Here is a 20,434-nt window from a genome sequence, read left to right on the forward strand (position 1 = left end):
AACAATTATTTTCAGAACTTCACTGACGTTTAATGTGACACACAAATAATAATAATACTACAGAAACGTCTTGGATGTGTTCTGTGAGGGTTTTCCTGTCACATACTCAAATGGGTATTTTGTTCTAAAACACACCGATAAAACTGTCTATTTCCTCGTACCTCTCTCGCAGCAGAGTGGCGCAGCGGAAGCGTGCTGGGCCCATAACCCAGAGGTCGATGGATCGAAACCATCCTCTGCTAGCACAATTGTTTTTTTTTTTTTTTCTTACACCATTTTCTTCGACACGAGCTTGCGTGCTCTTCTATATCAACAACGTTTACGTCTTTGCACAAAGTAGAAAGGACACAGCTGCGTCGGTGTTAAAGACGAGTTTATTGTCCATCAAGTACATCTCTTATCCACGAGGAGGATCGTGTTCATTCGTATGCTCTTGTCCGAATTGCTGACAGACGGGTTGCGCTCTCGCAGCAGAGTGGCGCAGCGGAAGCGTGCTGGGCCCATAACCCAGAGGTCGATGGATCGAAACCATCCTCTGCTAGCAACTTTTGCTAGCAGAGGATGCAGGTTGCTTTTCTTTTACTTTTTTTCAAAGGCTTGCCTACTCGGGAAAGTCACGTGCACTGTGTATCCACTGAGTGGCGCTGAAGGTCAACACAAGCAATAAAAACCTGCGTCTCCACTTTGTGCGTGTGTGTGTGTGTGTGTGTGTGTGTGTGTGTGTGTGTGAGAGAGAGATTATCCAGAAAATCGTCCGGAAAAGCGTTGAACGCAACCGTGGTGGGTGATATATATATATATATGGGGGAAAGGAGCAAGCAAAACATTATCTTGTCAACTTATTAACAGAAACATTCTATAAAACATTTAATGCTAAATAAATCAAATACATGGGTTTTAATTCTCTTCGAAATAATAAAAATTCATTCACTCATTTAATTTAAAAACCTGGGCAATTGTCTTTGCATTCGATCGTTTTTATTATTCTCTTAGTTCCATTTTTTATTTGACTTTGACAAATTTATTTAATGACCTATCCCTCTAATTTTGGTACTTTATCTGTTTTAATTGGTCTGGCTTGAGGTTAAGACTAACCCTAACAAATATAGAACAGAGAGTTCTTTGTGTTCTTGATTTTTTTATTAACATATTTACAGACATGTCATACACATATTTCTACTTTACAACGTGTAACAGACAATTGTATCCCTTTGTTTTGGATACAACACTAAAAAAAAACCAAAAAAACATGGTAATCCTCATGTTTCTCACATTGTCATTAACATAGAAATTGATCAGTTACAAAAATGACAAAATATTGCATATACTGTTATTCAAACAAAACCATTTGATTTTAAGATAATCTAATGGTTTTTGGTCAGCGGTTATTCAACACATGTGGGTTGTGAAAATGAGCAACCAACTCCAAGAAGATGCAGTGAACTATCCAGGAGATCTTTCCTGGAGGTCCACCTTGGTGAAGATTTCAGCATATGATCTCTATCTCTTTAATTTCCTCGTCCTCCTCCTTCCTCCCCGCTTCCACCCTCTCCGCCTCCTCCTTCCCCGCCACCTTCCTCTCCGTCTCCTCGCCGTCCTCACCGCCTCCCCCTGGCTCTGCCTCCCCGTTGTCCTCTTTCGTCATCTTCCTCCTGTCTCGCAGCGCGCAGGGCAAACAGTTTGCCAGAAAGAGGACGGCAAAGAGACAGAGCAGCGAGAGCAGAGCGCCAAGCCCCGCCTCCAGCTCGATGATCCCGCCGTCCTCCTTGCCCTCCTCCTCTTCTCTCCTCTCTTCTATCTTCTCCCGGGTAGGGGAGAAGTGGAGGCCACCTGCTTCCTGGTTGGGTATCAGCACTGCCCTCTCTAGGTTGTCCCAGCGAACTGCTCTCCCCTCCACCGCCTCCTTCCACTTCCTGTTGCTTGCTTTGCTGCGGTCGTCACTGCTCAAGGAATGATCATCAATGTTTGAGGTATAGACGTCTCCATCCGACTCGACCAACGTGTCTGAAAAGTCAAAGTCAAACTCCTCCTGGTCGTTCTTCAGAGCAAAGCCCAGGTCCAGGTTGACTCTGATCCAACCAGAGCCTCCTCCCAGCCTCCTGGTCCTTGTCCCGGTCCTGGTTCCACCTCCATCCACCCATTCACTCTCGCTTTTGCCGATGGAGTTGGAGGTGATGGGCGGGTCATCACAGGTGGTGACCAGGAGTTCAGCGCGCAGTAGAGGCCCACCCCCGTCTCCTTGAGCCAAGATGCGCTGGCCGGGCCCTGGCGTGACCACCACCACGGTCTCGGCCAGTGAGGAGAGCCGCAGGAAATGGGGCAGGTGAGCAAAGGAGGAGAGGAGGGAGGCAGTGTCATCACTAAACTGGAGCCAAATGCTGACTGACGCCTCCTGCAGGGACAGATGTGAAGAAAGGTCACGTTCTTCCTGCAAGAGTTAGTGAGATAGGGTAATCCCACTAACCCCTAACCCTGGTCTGTAAAAACCTGTTCAAACTGAGAACAAAGACTGTCGAGTCCAGGGTTAGATTTAGCTAACCTTGGACCTAAACTGAACCCCAGCCTTAATTCTTAAGATTGAGACACAAGTTTTTGGGAAAGCCAAAGTGGTCCTAAAGGCATCTCTGTGTGGATACACACCCTTTGAAAACACAACAGTCCTGGTGGGACTGAGATTTAAGCAAGACCGAGACCCAAACAGAGACCACACTAACGTCGCCAGGTGGAGAAATGTAAGATTATCGTACCCAGAGTCTCAAAAATCGTAAGACCCATCAACACCTATGAGCATCTTGTTCGTCCAGCAAATCAGGCTTTGTTGCTCTGAGACGACTCATTAGTCTTACGCTCGACAGAGCATCCATTCCGACAAACTGACAAATTCCCTGAATGGATCAAATTATCGTACATTCAGCATAATTGATGATACATCGTACAGAGGGCCAGACTGAGAGCAGAAGAAAGAAAGAGTTTGAATCGACAGGATCGTATTGGTGAGTGAAACACATTTTAACATGTTTTCAAAATAGATGTATCTCATTGGCGGCATTTGACGTTGCACCAAAACCAATCGACAAAACCCCGTCCAGGCCAAGACCAAAGAGTCAAAAGTAGAGACCAAGACCACCTCTAGACTTCTGCTTAGGCCATGCCTTCTGCTAGTTTCAGCCCCAATGGGAAGGCGTTAGCCTCTCTTTCTCACCTGATGGTAGTTGTAGAGGACGTTGTAGGCCGTCACCGTAGCCGTGACCACCGATGGGTGCGCCGGGCTAGCCGCCACCGACATGCCAAGGCCACTGACCACCTGCACCGACAGATCCCCCAGGGTGACGGGCTCCGACACCACGGAGATGTCACACCTGCCGAGGGCGCCGTCCCACTGCTCAGAGGTCACCTTGAAGGAGGAACCGGAGAGCCATTGATGACCATGACAGTAAACAGCACTTGGTCCACCCGCAGGTCCTGACGGTGGCCTTACATAGAGCGACGTCTTGCCTGGCCGCAAGCCAATCACATTGTTGCGGCTTCCCAAAGATGCCACCAAGGGGTTTTCTATCCTCAGCGAGGTAGCGACCAGCTCGGTGACATCCACAAACCAATCGGACGAACCCAACAGGTGGGTGGTTCTGCCGCTGGCGTCCAGGGTGGTGAACTGGGTCAGGACCTGGACTGAAGAGTGCTGGTAGACCGGCAAACACCTGAGGGAGGGGTTTGGGTTAGGGTTAGGATTTATTGTCCTTTTACTTTTGTAATTTTTTTTTGCTGTTTCAGCTAGTTCTCACTCAAATAAGCGTCTAATTAATTAATTACAAAAACAATCAGTAGCCTGGGCGGCACCATGACATGGCAGCTCAGCGTTGCCACCTACCCGTTCTCGGTGAAATGGTTCCAGCCGTGGATGGCGTTCAGAACCGGGTCAGACAGGGACACTCGCAGCGGCACAGTGGGAGCCCAGACCTGCAGGCAGGCTACGCCATGGAGAGTACCCAGTGTAAACTCCACCTTGGCGCAGCTGCTGCCCAGCGCTGATTCACTGCCATCCACAAAGAGGGTGGAGCAGTCGGCGGACACCTGTGGGGGTTCCTCCGGCTGATTAATTCTGTTTTTTTTTGTGTGTGTGTTTTTATAGAATAGTATATTAGTATAGAAATCCCTTGTTTACAATATTGCCAATATTTCCTAACAGTAACATGTTTTGTGAGACCTGTCAATATACTCTTCAGGAATGAAAAAAAATCCTCCTAAACTTAGTTTGTTTCCTCTTTCTGACATCTATAAACACTTCTCTGGCTCACTTGGCCGTTTGTGATCTCACAAAGGGCACTGGCGGGTGGCCACGCCTCCAACCAGGCGTCAGTTTCTTCTGATGAAAAAAGAAAACCCAAGCGGCTGCTGATACACTGTGATACAAAAAAACAACAACCCACAAACCTTGACTGTGCTCTCATTGGTTGACTGACAGGTGACCGCCGAGGTGACATCCGACACTGTCCCATCGTGACTCACGGCCAGCACGACAACAGGAAGTGACACTGGCTGGTTGGTCAGTATGGCTGTGTTGACGATTGTGTTGCTCTGCTCAGTGAAAAAAAAAAACAATACAAAAAACACACAATCAGTATTTTGAAAAAAAGGGGAAAATGTATCTGTCAGTTAGTGTGTTTATTAGCTAGTAGTCTGTCTGGTAGGTAGAAGTCTGTCTGCTACTAAGCAGTCTGTTAAAAAAAAAAAGAAAAAGGTTAGCTAGCTAGCTAGCAGTTGGCCAATCACCTCATGGATCGGAGCGATCGCCAGGATGTGTCGGTCGGAGAAGGTGAAAGTAGTGGTGGCTGCTGCTCTCTGAGGTTTGCCACCGCCCCCGGAGAACTCCACCCACCAGCTGGCGTGCACTGCCATGGCCACGCCAAAGCTCCGCCTCAGACCTTCCACTGACAAGCACACCACCTGCTGGAGAGCGGTGGGACTGAAGGGGGCGAGGGACAGAGGTCAGAGACTGAAACCTGCACCTGGATGAATGAGGTAGGATGAGGGGAGCCGGGGGTGTACTTACTGGTCGTCGTTGGTGCCGTGTTTGTGGCCGAAGATGGACAGCACATCGTGGTCAGAGGTGTGGCTCTTCTCCAGGGTCACAGTCCACCGGCCTGAGGTCAGAGTTCTCTGGGGTATCATCGAGACCAGGCCCGTCTTCACATTCAGCCTGGAAAAGACGGGTGATAATCTCTGTCATGGGTCACAAACACAGGGCTAACCATGATCTTGTATCATGTCCTCAATCAGTATAGCAACACTGGACTTTACAGCCAAGAGGCTCGTCCAATCACCTTCCAGGTGCCAGGACACTTTTCTAACTCAAGTCCAACTTTCAGAATTCTTTTGATGGACGCAAAATAATTTTGGAAACCTGGTTCACCTCACAACAACAAAGTCGGCACTGAAGTTGGCCCTTAGGCTCAGGGAGACCCTGATTGGCTGTCCGATCAAGGCCACACCCCTCTGGTAGCGGATGGAGACGTGGGGGTCCAAGGAGAGCTCCGTCACCTGCCGACCTTCCAAACAGGTTTCGCCTTCTCCTCCTGCTGCTGTCTCCACCTCCATGTCCTCCTCCTCCTCCTCCTTCAGCGTGACGGCTCTGATGCGAAAGAGCTCCCGCTGGGACTCAGCTGGCCTTTCTTCCAAACACCTGGACAGGTGAACATGGTGATATGTGACCACAGTGGGCAGCAGTGAGAAGACGGCTTTGGAAGCTCTGAGGACTACACACCCCGACGTCTCCGGCTGGAAGGATGAGTAGAAGAGCTGTATCGGGCCCTGGTGGGGTTCTGGCTGAGGGGTTCGGGTCTGCCGGCCGGTTTCACTGTGGACCCTGGAACCGAGCCTGGAAACAAAGAGACCAGAGAGACGAGGACCAGAATGTCAGAAGCTGAAACAAACTCTTTCAAATGAGTTGGAGTTAAACCTGGTTTTTAGGATATTTGAAATCATCTGCACAGACATAGCATTTCTAGCCATCCCAGCACCTTGAGTGTGGAAAGTTGGGTGGCAAGTCCATTCAACTACATTAGAAACACCTCTGCATCTGCACATTCTGACTGAAATATTGACAAAGCATGCAGACAGCAAGCAGGAGCCCTGGTGGCCCTGCCCACAGAGTGACCCAGACAGACCAACCTGATTGAGGACGAGGCCCAGTGATGGCGGCGACTCCGCCTCCAATTCTGTCGCTGCACTCGGCGGCGCCGAGAGAGGACACTGTTGCTGCTGCTGAAGCTCCGGCCCTCCAGGCCCTGGTGAGGCCGCTGGGGGAGTGGCTCCTCAAACCAGTGGTCGGGCAGCGTCAGAGTGGCCACGCACAGGCTGCCAGGAGGCTGCGAAACAGAAGCAAAGGTCAGAGACAGAAAAGATAGCAGGGAAAGGGTGTGGCGGTGGGTGGCGGTCACCTCAGTCAGGCAGGAAGCTCGCCGCTCCTCCGTCTCCCTGAAGGCGTGCAGGGTGACGCAGGTCCCCCTCCAATCCCCGTGGCCGGCTCCGCCCCCCTGCTTGTTGAAGAGCGCCCTCACCTGGAAGCGGCGGCGCCCTTGCTCGTCCACCTTGCTCTCCACGTGCTCCGAGAGCAGGGCGGCGGCCAGAGGGGCGGGGGGCGGGAGGACGGCCTCCGACATCAGCTGCAGTGAAACAGGAAGAAAAGGAGATTGGACGGGTGTGTCTGTGTCAGTCAGGCCTGGCTCCACCTCCTCCTCTTCTTATCTCTCACCTGCGTCACGGAGTATGGTCCGAAGGAGGCCCGCAGACCCGGCCTGGGTGCGGGGCCGAGCGGCAGCGGCGGCAGCACGAAGAGGCTCTGCGAGGAGGAGAAGGGGCTGGAGTTGGAGAAAATGGGGCCCAGGTCGGCCTGCGACAGGGGAAGGCGGAGCCAAGAGGGCGGGACCACCTCCATGTCGACGGGCAGGGACAGCGGGAGGGGCAGAGGGAGGGGCAGTGAGAAGGCCGGCTGGGGGCGGGACAGAGACACTGAGCGAGTAGGTATGGGTGGTGATTGAGTGGAGGAGAGTAACAGAGTGGAGTTGTTAAAGAGGGCGGGGCATCAGTTGAGACGCAGTTACAACTGCTGCTCAATAGGGGGCGCTATCAAGCCACGCTGAACACGAAAAAGGCAAAAAGAGGAAGAAGATGCAGACTGGCTGATTTGCCAGAAGGACTGAACTCCCCCTCTTCCTCTCTCCCTCCTTCTCCTCCTCCTCCTCCTCTATGAGAATCACATGCAGGTAGAGTGGGCCAGCTCTTTGTTTTTACCTGCAGGGTCAATGATGCAACACCTGACCTGACTTCCTGTTCTGCGAAAAAACTAGCGACCCGGTTGGCCTCTCTGGCTTCAGTGGTTCATTTGGAATAGAAAAACTTTACAACTGTTAAATTATGCTGATGCTGGTGAGGAGTAGGAGGAAGAGGAAGAGCAGGAGGAGGCCTGCATCCTCTTCCACCGTGACTTTTAAGCTCCGCCCATCTTTAGATATATGTCTGGCCTCTGGAAACACTAGCATGCACTGTATGAATTTTACTCTACGTTATTTATTATTGTATTGTACTTGTTTTTGTTTTGTTTTTGTTTTTTTAATCTACGGACCAATTCCTGTGCACGAAATAAAGTTGTATTATTATGCCAAGCAAGATATGAAGTTGGACTCACCTTCTGCTGCCATGCACACGAGCAGCTGCAGCAGCGGAGCGCCGCTCTCTGCTCGTCTCCGCAGCAGCAGCATCCCGCCGCTCCACACACCTGGAGAGTGATTAAAACAAAACACCACGGGGTCACTTCCAACACACACACACACACACACACACACACACACACACACACACACACACACACAGCACCCACCTTGTTGTCTCCGTCTCTTCTCCAGCTCCAAAATTACATTATCCTTTTTTAATCGACCTGCTGCTGCTGCTGCTGTTGCTCCCTCTTTCTCTCTCTCTCCTCCTCCTGCTCACTGTACCAGAATCACACAATACAGATTTTTTTTCTCCATTTGAAACAGTAAATAATCCTCGCTCCCACCCTAACCCCCACCCTCTCCGTTAAGTCCCGCCTCCATCCCTCTTGTTTTCTTCACCGTCACTTTTTCCCACCCGTTTTTCCTTTTTAATCAGTCTTCTAAGGGTGCCCCCCCCACCCACCTCACCCTCCACCTACCCAGCGCCAGAGTCGCTCTGGTCCTCAGAACCGGTCTCCACTTCACCTGAAATTGGGTCCTCGATTTTAAAACCCAGAAAATAAAATAAAATACAATACAACAAAATATGCAAGAATACTATACAATAAAATAAAATAAAATAAAACTTGCCTAAGAAATTAAAAAGACATGGTGTGAGGTGATGGTGTAATTTTTATTATTAACTATTCTTCTCTCACTCATTTTATCTTCATCCCAACTGTTCTCCACTGCCCAGTTTCTCTGTTCTGAGTTATTTCTTTGCTCATGTTTCTCTCTGCCTACCTCGACATAACAGCTGTGTGTGTGTGTGTGTGTATGTGTGTGTGAGAGTGGTAATAGAGCAGCAGAAGGGGCTTAGAGGACAATAGATCTGACACTGAGAGGAGCTTAACGGAGGAGAAGAGGAGGAGCTTAAAAACATCAAATAATAATCAGAATAAGGAGAAAAAAGCAGTGTTGGAATGTGGTCGAACTCTCCCTCGCACACACCTGCTTCTCACCGTCTGCACCTTTGGTCAGGGCAGAGCCGAGGTCGAAGGTCGTCTGGGGTACAGCTGATGCCAGCAATTTCAGAAGAAGACAACCTTCAATGTGTCACTCTGCTCTTCCTACTGTGTGTTTTTTGTGTTTCGTTTTCTTTTTTTTTGCAGTGTTAAGTTCACGTCTTTTTTCCATCTGGACTTTGTGAATTTGCCATTTTACACGTTTAGGTGAGGCAGTGTTTCCCACTGGATTTTTGGAGACAAAGGTGGACGGACTCTGAGCCCTCTAGAGTGGTCCGGGGCCATGCTCAAACTGAGACAAAACTACCTGGGAGAGATGTGACATCACAAAGGGCTTACAAAGATAGAGGAGTCTGGCATCAGTCTATCACCAAAGTCACAAAGATTAGACTTGACCTTTGAACTTGGACCTCCGAGCGTAAACTGACCTCATTTGCTTAAAAGTCTTCCGCATCACTTCATCACTTCCTTCCAATTTCACCTGTGACCTCCGACCTCTGTTCTAAGAACTCCTCTATGTTCAAACCCAAGGCGCGGAGGGCGGAGTCACAGGAGGCGGAGCTTGCTTGAGTTGGCGTCTCTGTTTTCTTTTCTTTTTTTCTTTTTTTTGCTCCAATGAGGACAGATGGCTCACAGCTTATCGTCAATTTAATTTTTGAAATGTTTTTAGAGGTCTGCAGTGGCACCGTGGTGTTTTATTTGATTTTTTTGCTTTTACAGTTTAGTGCCAACAAACGGTTGCGTCAGCGGAAGAGATGCAAACGTCAGGAGATAAAAGGCGTGTCAATATTCACCCAGAGTTTTTAGACTTTGTGTTCGGATCATGTTGCTGATGCATTTGGGTGGAAGTTACTAATGCAAAAGGCTACATTTCATGCAACAACAAAAAAAAGTATCATTATTATCAGCATCTCTCTCTCTATATATAATACATAGGAATGTGTATATATATATATATATCTTCAAAAACATATATATATATTCATATGTACATATATATATATATATATACATATATATACATATATATACATATATATATAATATACATATATGTATATATTTAAAGCATTTTGCATGTGTATTGTGCAGTGGATTTCCCGTCCATCCTGCTCAGGCAGCACCTTCCCTCGGCCCACTTCATCCTCCGCCACATCTTCCTCCGTCTGTGCGTTCCATATTTTCCACTCTCCTTGCCGCTCGTGTCAATCCCCAGATGGATAATCTGCAGATGTAATCCACCGTCATCTGTCATTGTTCCTGCGGACGGGACATTTGCAAACGGGCCAGATTATGGTTTCATGCTGTGACCCGGGCGGGGCAGGACGAGGTAAAATACACCCACTCTCACACACAGATGAACGCATAGACACACACTTGACCAATGTGGTCACATGACACACTGTGCTACACAAGTTGGGAAGTAACAATGTACAGTAATACCTTGTTACTGTACTTAAGCAGATTTTTATAGGTATCTGTACTTTTTACTTTAACTCACTAATGATCTGTACTTACTAATCCTTACATTGGAAAAACATGTCTTAAGGACATGTAAATTCTGTTCCAAGTCATTCACTTATTATATTTTTTCTTGTTATTGTTTCACGAAGTATACTGTGTTATACTATACACGATATTAAGATTACTGTTACTGGTCATTGTTACCGGTTTGTTTGGCTTAAGTTGTGTCAAAAAATGAAAAACGTTCCTCTTTTGTCCCGAGGTGATGAGGAGACGCCTGAGCGGTGAAAAAAAAAAATTTTTTTTTCTATCCCAACCAGCATAGCGACACGATAGTGACGTACAAGTGAAAGGATGAAGAGAGAAACTTGGGTTGGGGGGGGGGGGCACACCAGAGAGACGCTGATGGGGGGAAACCAATGGAGGTTAAAGACAGAAATAAAACAAACAGGAAGTTGGTGTCAACGGCAGAGGAAACCACAGCACAGCACTTGCTAACCACCTTCATACAACATTTTCCATTTCCCCCTCCAGACAAGTAATCAGGTGAAACTCACACAACTTTAATCTTTTTTTGTAACCATCCAAAAAAATAAAAGATCAAAAAAAATTACAGCATCAAAATAAACTTTGGAGAAGCCTTGCGACTGTTAACGGACAGTGCAATATTTGGGACTTTTTGCATCCCAGCACAGCACTAATGATAATTTTTTTAAAAAGCCGAAAGCGCAATATACAGTAATAAAACACAAAAACGTGGCTAAAACATTCAATAAAAATATTTATCTTATTTACCACAGAGCTGCTGTAAATACCTTAAATACATTCACTAGATTCAGTGGGGAAAGGTAATTCGATGACGTTCTCTCCAGGCTTTTGCTGTTTCCTGCATTCTGAGCCGCACGTCATGCTATTGGCCTCTTGGGGCTAGCTGCTAGATGCTAGCTTACTGGTTCCATTGAAGCTTGCTGAAGTGTGATGGGCCGTCGGTGCGGTCTTCATTGCTCTTTTGTGCCTGTGGCCTCGGTGAAAAACAGGAATCTTGTTTTAATGGCCGCGAGATTTTAAAACCCAGAGTTGCAATTTTTTTTGTATTTAAAGAAAAAGAAGAGTTTTTTTTTTTTTTTTTTTTTTACTTTCAGAATTTAAAATAAAAAAAAGGAAATGATTATGATGATGGTGATCATTATAATGATGATGATGATGATGATGACGATGATGATGTAACACATCAGAAGTTGTAGCTGCTCCTGTTGGATGAAGGTTCTCTGCTGCCAGTGATTGCCAGTCGCTCCAGAGCTGGTTTGAAAACACAAAGGTTGACTGAGTGAAGCACCGCAGGTTTATTACACAACAACATGACACAACCAAACACAACACAACACAACACAACTGAACAGGCTCACCAGGGTAGGACAGCCTATCCTCCGGATCACTGCTCTTAATTGTGTTCTTTCCTCGATTGTACGACACTGAGAAACAAAAATAAATCAACACTTTGAAGGACCCGCTAACTAAACAACAACAACAACAACAACAACAACAACAACAACAACAATAGCATCAGCCGGTTTTTGTTTCCGATTGTCGCACTGTTACACACCACTGTGGCTCTGTGTGGGTCCGACCCAGCGGTTCTGCCTCCGGTCCGACACTGAAAAACAACAGTGACACTCTCAGTGTGACTGCAAGGCTATAAGAAAGCTGCCCACCAGGGGGCCACTGACGCTATTTTGCCTCTGTTCTTGCTGACTGATCTTCTTGTACAAAAAAATATATACTTCATTCAGATTTGTGTTGCATTTGTTTTCCTCCTAACAATGTTTCAGCGAAATTTTCAAAACTAAATTTGGTGGAACTTTAGCGGTCAGGTGAGGCCACACCTTCAACTTCACAGGCCAAACGTAATAATTGAAAATCAAAATAATAGCAGATCGTTTAAAAAAAGAAAAAATATATATTTTAAATGTGGTCCTCGTGCAGTGACGGGGAAGACTGCGGACACCATCTGCAATTTCCTTCTGTCGTTTTTCTTTCTAATTTTATTGCTTGGACCAAATCTTGGAGCTTTGAGGAAAGAGTCTTTCTGGGGGAAAATAATCTGTAATCTTTGGTCTTAATCTGGAAATATCTCCGTTTTTAGGTCACTGGAAAACTGATTGTGTCAAATATATACATGTGTTTGCACGTGCATGTGTGCATGTGTGCACTCACGCCTCTTCTGCAGGGCTTGGATTGTGGGTCTGGTGAAGCGGATGACGCCTAGGACCAGCAGCACGCAGCAGAGCAGAGCCGTTGCTGCTTTATAGGCCTGCAGCTGCCCTGCAACGTTTGCATCCTCCTCCCTGACTGGAAGACACACACACACACACACACACGCATGCAGGCAGGCACGCACACGCACGCATATGCAAACTTCACGTCAATTTCGCGGCTAAATTTATTAAGAAAGACATAGTTGGGACTCGGGGAAACCAGGGATTAAGTCAGTGTGTGCAGTGGAATTATTGATTTACAGCATCATTTCTAACCACAAGATGGTGCTAAATCTTTTGCACATTAGATCCTTTAAACTCAAATTAAATGAAAAGAAAAAAAAGTATTCAGGGCTGGAAAACTACGATGTAGTGAAGGTTTCCTATTTTCTAATTCAGAAAAAAGAATCAAAACGCCCAATCAATGAATCAATGCATCACTTTCAGTTGGAGCTGATTTGTTTTACGATTACAATTTATGTAATTGTAATAACATGAATTTTAGCACCGGAACTGCAAAAATGTCATTAATTCCATCAATTTTTAGCATTTCAACAGCAAAAAAAACATGTCTAAAAGCCACGCACGTGGTTCAACGTGAACAAAGGAAATTGCTTGATAAACTAGAGCAAGAATTTATCAGTTAACCACTGACCTGGATTTTCAAAAATCAATAAAAGACTTGTCAGATTGTCAGATTGGCTTTATCGTGGCTTCAGAATTGCATGACGCTCAGATGTTCACGAAGAACTTCTCAAAATCTCAGTGAAGTAAAAGTTTGTCTCCTTAAACTATTATGAACTACTGCAGAGAACACCAGAACAATAAAAAGCACCTTAACAAAAATAAAGGAGTTTTGTTTTAGTTTTGTTTAAGCAAGTTCAAAGAAATAAAAACTCATTTTAAAAACTTTACTAAAGTTTGTTGTTTATGGGAAGAAACAACTTGTTTATGTTTGTTTTCCATCAATTTAACAGCCCGGCATTGTGTATTTATTTAATCATTTATATTGCCAATTAAAGTCAATGTAATATTTGCATTATCAAATTTATACATTGTTTTTTTTCCACAGTGCCAGTTTCGAGTCAAACAAAGATCATATATTTGTAAATATCTGGCACTGTGGTGGTATTGATTTGGTTGTCTTGACCATGAGGTCACACACACACGCACACACACACAAACACACACACACACACACACACACCCACACATTGAGGGTAGGAGTGGACCAACCTAAGCAGCTGACCCTCAGTGACGGACAGGTGGTCTCTGATGTTAATGCTGATGGTTCCTGTCTGAGTTGAGAAGCGGTTGTTGTGACTTCTTCTTGGTGCCAGCGTGGCAGGCCACTGCATTCTCTCCTTTGGTGACACACATTTCCCAGGAGGGCCTTCACCTCCGTTTCATTCTGCTTGGTGAAGCAGACTTGTGGCGACAGCATGCTGGAGGGCCAGAGGTGCTTGAGCTGCACCGTCCCGTCACAGCGTCTGTTCCACGAGACTACGAGGACCAGGACCTGGGGGTCACTGAGGCGATCGGGGCTCCTTGCAGGGGTGACCGACGGTGAAGTCCTAGCCGCGTCACTAGTTGGGTTTGTATAACTCGGTTTGGAAGGTGATTGTGTGATGTTTCCCCCTCGTGCGAGCAAAAAAAGAGATGAAAGTTATTCTGCATGAAATTCAGAGAATAAAAAAACAGTTGCACTTAACAGTATTGATTTTTGTTTTTTACCGATGTGCATGAAGACAAGAATAAGACGTGAGAAGTTTGTCCCTTAAAAGTGTCCTGAAATACTGAAGATGTTTGTAGGATAACAGTAGCAGGACAGATTTGATTGGTTAGTGGAAGTCTGGCTGCAAAAAAAGATGCAGGAGATCCTTACATCATTATTATTATTGTTAATAATAGTAATAATAATAATAATAATAATAATAATAATAATAATAAGAAGAAGAAGAAGAAGAAGAAGAAGAAGAAGAAGAAGAAGAACAATAAGAAGAAGAACAAGAACAAGAACAAGAACAAGAATAAATAAAAAACCTCAGCTATGTTCAATAATTAGTGGTGAAGAAGAAGAATGCTGTTTCGGATACGGCGGCAAAAAAGTTGAAATCACATGAGAAGAGAGATTCTGCCTGAATTTAAAGGAGCTGCTTCGGGAAAACAACACTGAGTCATCGGGTTTCCAGCAAATTTTTATTTATCTATTTTTCCCTCTGTCTGTTTTAAAATGCCACTGTTAGAGGCTGCTAGCAAAACAAGCTGTTCCAATACGCCGCCGTCGTGCTGGGGCGGCAGCGGCGGCGACGCAGGTTTCAGCAGCATCAAAGCCTCCGCCAGCAGAACCGAAACACAAGGATGATGCACAAATATCAATTTTCTTTCTTTTCTCACAAGTTCCGAGTAGCATTTCAGGGCAAGTCGAAGCCTCAATATTTATCAGTGTAGCCGTTTTTGTTTTTTGTTTTTTTACTTTTAGCTGTTGCTTACTTGTATCTTGTTAAAATTAAAGCTGATGTTCAAAGTAACTGCGACTACAATTTTTGTTCTTTTGATGTTTCGAATTTCGACCAAAACACGTCAAGCCGATGTACGTGAACTAAAAAATTGTTTGATGAACTACTTTGAGAATTGTTCTACTAACCTCGAATTTCACAAAAAAAAACAATAAATGAATAAATAAATACCGGACTTCAAATAAAGTTTTAAAGTATTGGTCAGATTGCCGTCGTCGACGCCGTGGCTTCAGAATCGCATGATATTCAGATGCTCACGAAACACTTCTCAACATTTCAGTGGATTAAAAGTTTGTCCCCTCAAACTGCTGTCAGTTTTGATTTAGTTCGTCGTCAAACTTTTAGGAAGTTTAAAGACAGAAAAACTGGTTTTAAAACCTTTTGGAAGATTGTTTTTACTCGGTGACGCAACTTAAGATTTGTTTTTGGTAAATTAAACAGTATGGCATTATTTGTTAATTTTGGCGATTGAACTTTATATAATATGTTATATAATTGTGTCTACTAAAAATGTAATACTTTGTTCTGTTCGCCAACCAACGACCTGCTGTCCCGGGGTCGTGACCCCAACTGGAGGCCAGAGACCAGTCAGGGTCTCGGCACATGGCAGTCGTACACAGCTCTGGTTCTGACAATCTGCTTTCCAACATAAAGTGGATCTGACACGTGGGGTCTCCAGAGTTGGAGAACCAGAGGAGCAGGTGTGATTGTTCGACCATTAGCTGAGAAGCTGACGGGACTCCAGACTCCTTTGAGAAGCTCGTAGTGAGGAGAGTGAGCGGAGGAGTCGCATAGAAGATCTCTGCAGGTTGTTGTTGTTGTTTTAGCCTGATTAGCTCCTAGTTTTCATCCATGTCAATGCTCCTCTTACATCCACACATACAATAACAGGGATTACGGACGAGTCACCTAACATAGAACTTCTTCTGGTTACAACACAGACCAAAGCCCGGACCTGGACCAACTAGTCAGCTCGCAGCAGCAAACAACACCATGCCACTGTTAATGCTCGCACTTTCTTACGCTCAACATTTTCCTCCTGTGTTCGTGCACCAGAGAGCACAGGGCAAGAGCACGCAGGGGTGATCTGACCGGGTGTGATATGACGAGGGGTGATTTGTACGAGAGTAATCGGACCAGGAGTGAACCGAACAGGGGTGATCCGACCGGGTGTGATATGACCAGACTTGCAGCCAGGGCACATCGACATAACAGCCTGAGGTCAGTGATGAAAGTACTTCAAACTGTAAATATTAAATTGGCCAGGTCACTGGACCAGCTGATCGGACTGGCTTTAATTATCCCGGTGTCTTTGGATTCATTTTAATTTTCGTCAAACCGCTCTGCAGGCCGACAACATGGCGCCACTCCAACACCAACCAGTTAACCGGTTGATCAGGGACTGCTCCGCCATCAATGGGTCACATAATGTCCACTGACCAGCCGGTACCTGCTGGACGTCTGCACCTGCCTCACAAGACCTGAGAAGGTCTTTCACTTCATGCAATTCTCCTTCTTTGGTGCAATCTTGTTGTTTCTGACAATTCTACAGAGACAATCAGTCACACGGTATCGTGTGGTATGTCTCTGTGAGCAGCGGTAGGTCCAGACTGGACTCAGGGTCTGACCAGAGTCTGACACCAGAGCAGCAACCAAGAGCTTGACACAATCAGAAAACCAAAAACTGCCTGAATCGTGAACCGGAAACCGTCTGATTTGTTGTGTGCCATGTGAGAACGTCTAGATCCTTTCTGCTGCTTTACTCAATTTCCTTCTCAGAACCATTCAAGTTTCTCCACCCAAACCAAAGTCCTGAACTTATCGACCACAAAGTCCACTTACCGGCACGGATCGGCACCATCAGCAGCACCAGCACCAGCGAGACGGCCAGCAAAGTCCTGAGGTCCATCGCCGTGACGGCGGTGAGAGTGACGGAAAAAGAAAAAATACAAGACGAATCAGGATGAGACGCCGACGACAGAAAAAGTGATGAGAGGAAACGGTGCAGAGGTGGAGAACTCCACACTTGCTTGCTCGCTCTCTCTGCTGCTGGTGCAGAAAGTGCAGATTTCCTCCCTTCAAAGCGACGGAGAAGCAGAGCAGGGCGGGAGGGAGGAAGAGGAAGAGGTAGGAGGAAGAGTGACGTGACTTGAGAGAAAAATCATTTTTTAAAAAAGGGGCGGGGGGAAATAACAAGGGGTTTGTGAGTCACGAATCTCGAGTACCAAGATGACAAGTTGATCATCAGAACTTGACGTCTCTAAAGTTTGTCCAGACCAACGGCGGAGCCGAGACCAGATAGGCCCAGAGGACACAAAGACTCAGAGTTCCGCAGTCTACGGAGCCATGAAAGGCCAAACTTTAAGAGAACCTTAAATATAAAAAAAAAGTGTTTGTGAGTCACGAGTCGTCAGCCGAAGACGAAACAACGGTTGATCATCAAAACTCGATGTAAAAATGTTAAAATGATCGCGCAACAGGGAAAACACAAAAACCACAAAATTACAAAAAAATCTAAAACAATGAAAAAAATCAAAACAGCACTTAATGAGTAGATTTTATACATCCAAATATCAGTGAGTTGAGTCTTTTCTCAAACTACAGCCTCCATCAAACAAACAGAAGACACCAAGACTCACAGTTCTGAACTCCACGGCAGCCTTGAAAGGCCAACATTTATTGAAAAGCACAGTTTAGTGTAACGCCAGCGGGTCTTTTTGAAAACTGCTGCCACTGCTCCACCATCCGCCTATTTTCAAGGAGTGGAAGGTCAAAGGTCACCTTCAGGGAATTTGACTGAAAACCTGAAACAGTTGCTTGGCGGCCACATGTGAGATGAAGAAAACGACGGAGGCTGTGGATGTTCTACCGGACTCGAAGTTGAAGTTTCGCCGAGGTTTCTCCTCCCTCTCTCTCTTCTTCTGCTTGCTATTATCCTCAGCACAAAGACTCTGTTGACGTGGATGTTGTGGACGCAATTGGAATGAGCCTTTATTTGTCACATGTACCGTAATACAAGCAAAACTGTAAAAATTGTAAATTGTGAGAATATTATCGACAAACGTCTTGATCAGTGTCTGAAACAGCTATGAGGGCTGTGCGCCAAGCAGGATGTTTGACACTTACTTCAATAAGAGCAAAGTTCTTGAAGTTTGAGCTGGAAAATTCACAGATTGTCTGAAGACTGATGCCATCGGATGCATCTGAAGGGAAATTTCTGCTGTCACTGTGGCGTCTTTTCACAGAGACCATCCCGATGACACTGAAGGACCAAAAACAAACAAACAAAAAAACACTACTGTGGCAATGATTACAAACAGTGACAACAAGAGAAAGAGGAGAAGAGTGTGCTGAAATTTGTAAAATTCTTTAACGTTTTCATGAAAACAATCAAAAAAGAGCAACAGGATGGCAGACGGCGTTACAAAAGAAAAGGCAAAAAATGTGAAGACTCTACTGATAACCGCTCCATCACACATTTTACCGCCTGTCATGTCGGCCAATGACACATTAAGCCACGCCCACAAAATGCTAAAAAATCACCAGCAGCGTTTCAAAATGAGTTTAAAGACCAGAGATCCTGCAGGTGAAACCCTATTTAGATTTTTTTCTTCAGAGAAAGAAAGCAAAGGTTTGTCATTTCAGGTGACGGCCAGTGACTCATCCCACATGTGACCTCACGGTGGCGGTGGCGGTGAGCCGTGATACAACTGACAGTAACGGGCGACAGAAAATTTCCAGACGACTCTGAACGTAGCCTGTGGGAAGGTCGTAGCACGATGACTGATTTCAGCTGAGAATTTCACCCACCTCACTGAGCGCCGCCACCCTGGTTTCCTCCCCTCCTCCTCCTTTCTACGGCGCCGTAAAACCCCGCACACTTTCACCCCCTCCTCCTCCACCACCTGCAGCCATCTACAACTGCTGAGGAGGCCCTCGACGAGCCGCAACTTCAGCTGGACGGTAAAAACCAAGCAAAAAAAAAACAACAACTGCTTCAGTTTCCAAAAAAACATGTTGTTATGATCTTTTAAATGTGCATCCTTGTGTTGTTTGAACGAAGGCACAATTAAAGATGCTAAATTGAAAAGATTTTACTGGATTTCGATGTCGGGATTTACGGCAATTGACTTCCAGAGTTGGGAAGTTTCAAAGTACAAACACTTTGTGACCGTAACTGTTCTTAGTGTAGTATTTCTTTTACAGACAACTTCTTACTTTGACTCCCTATTTTAGTACACAAATATCTGTACTTTCTACTTGTTACGATGGAAATACGCCGGTTGCTTTTGTGTTCAAAACTCTTTAAAAGATACAAACTCTGAAGTCATTTACTTTTTGGAGTTGTTGCTTGAACTGTAGCCATTTGAACTCTTCTGTGAACTGCTTTGTCGTTGATTGTAATAGTGGATGATATTTTAGAGAGAGATTATTTTTAGAATACCTCGGCTTTGGAGTCACTGTTTAGTACTTCATTATTTTTTACTTTCTTTATTTACTTTACTTCCTTTTACCTTTGTTTTAACTCACGTATTCAGACTTTTATTGGAGTACAGCTGACTTTTAGTTTTCTGCTTTTGAAATGTGTTTAAGAAAAAAAACAACAAAGACCCTCATTATTTGTGTTGAAGAGCAGCTTCTCCATCCAACTTGCCAAGGTTGCAGTTCATAACTACTGCTGAATGCGTTTTCTTTTCATTCAAAGCAACTGAGCGTAAGACCATTATAAAAAGCTTGTGTATTTATGTAAGTTGTGGAACAGTTTGCCTTGAGGTTATTTAACAAAAAAACAAACAAAAATGAAATCACTGTACACAAGAGGTAAAGCTGTTTACGTTTGACGGATCAATTAATTTGTTTTACTTCTGGAATTTTTTTTCTGGATGTTTGTTTGCTTTTTACGTTCCTGTCAAATTTTGGTTGTGAGGAAAATGTTGGACTGTATAAAGTTAGCCACTTCTAAGTTATTTACCTTCAGCATAAACCTCTATCGTCGCTCAAAATGCTTGAGTGTGTCTTTTTGGGGGGGTGAAATGTGAAATTGTAAAATTATCAAAAGAAACAAACTGAACATTTTTTCAGGAACAAACTTTCCCATTAAAATGCAAAATCATCCTCTCAGCTCATGAAGCAAATTCAAAACCTGTTTTTTGATACACTGTAAATGACGAGGTAATTTTTTTTTTTTTGGTTTAAATAATAATTATATACAGAAAAAACTGTCAGAATTTAGTTTCATAAGGGAAATATTTGAATTGAATTGACAAATTCCGGTACAAAAGAAATACTAACTTCAACCTAATAAACACAAAAAAACTGGAATCACCTGCCTGTTAATGCTAGTGCTTAGAAATAAATGTATATGATGAAGATAGCTAATTACTATAAATATGTTACAATTATATACTATTGATTGTGAAGGCAGTGAATGACTCAATAAAGTGGAGTTTGTTCAGCAAACACGTGAAAAAAAAGTCTTG

The 20,434-nt window shown here is 44.9% G+C and overlaps 3 protein-coding genes, 1 long non-coding RNA gene and 2 other non-coding genes across 6 annotated transcripts in view; 2 read left to right on the plus strand and 4 right to left on the minus strand.

The window, feature by feature from the left end:
• The window catches only part of LOC142903286 (uncharacterized), a 153,891-nt gene that overhangs the window by 52,671 nt on the left and 80,786 nt on the right, over positions 1 to 20,434 (minus strand). The window lies entirely within an intron of this gene.
• Positions 1 to 20,434, minus strand: part of ddt (D-dopachrome tautomerase) — a 76,398-nt gene that overhangs the window by 24,666 nt on the left and 31,298 nt on the right. The window lies entirely within an intron of this gene.
• trnam-cau (transfer RNA methionine (anticodon CAU)) lies at positions 171 to 242 on the plus strand. The gene has a single exon. It is a non-coding gene; the product is annotated as a tRNA-Met (tRNA).
• Positions 470 to 541, plus strand: trnam-cau (transfer RNA methionine (anticodon CAU)). Its single transcript has one exon. It is a non-coding gene; the product is annotated as a tRNA-Met (tRNA).
• tmem132a (transmembrane protein 132A) lies at positions 1,487 to 10,378 on the minus strand. The gene is made up of 13 exons (XM_076048855.1): positions 10,372 to 10,378; positions 7,685 to 7,774; positions 6,752 to 7,008; positions 6,438 to 6,662; positions 6,091 to 6,365; positions 5,411 to 5,875; positions 5,051 to 5,197; positions 4,771 to 4,963; positions 4,432 to 4,575; positions 3,869 to 4,071; positions 3,479 to 3,698; positions 3,203 to 3,394; positions 1,487 to 2,392 (listed from the first exon to the last, which is right to left on the minus strand). Exons 1-13 carry the CDS (start codon positions 10,376 to 10,378, stop codon positions 1,487 to 1,489), a joined length of 3,324 nt encoding a protein of 1,107 aa, XP_075904970.1.
• Positions 10,728 to 17,018, minus strand: cd5 (CD5 molecule). The gene is made up of 6 exons (XM_076048819.1): positions 16,797 to 17,018; positions 13,672 to 14,073; positions 12,395 to 12,529; positions 11,784 to 11,834; positions 11,587 to 11,652; positions 10,728 to 11,479 (listed from the first exon to the last, which is right to left on the minus strand). Exons 1-6 carry the CDS (start codon positions 16,861 to 16,863, stop codon positions 11,412 to 11,414), a joined length of 789 nt encoding a protein of 262 aa, XP_075904934.1. The 5' UTR covers positions 16,864 to 17,018; the 3' UTR covers positions 10,728 to 11,411.

Source organism: Nelusetta ayraudi, unplaced genomic scaffold, assembly GCF_046127955.1.
Source record: "Nelusetta ayraudi isolate G7.1 ecotype Tasmania unplaced genomic scaffold, CSIRO-AGI_Nayr_v1 ptg000109l, whole genome shotgun sequence".
In the NCBI taxonomy this organism is placed as follows: Eukaryota; Metazoa; Chordata; class Actinopteri; order Tetraodontiformes; family Monacanthidae; genus Nelusetta; species Nelusetta ayraudi.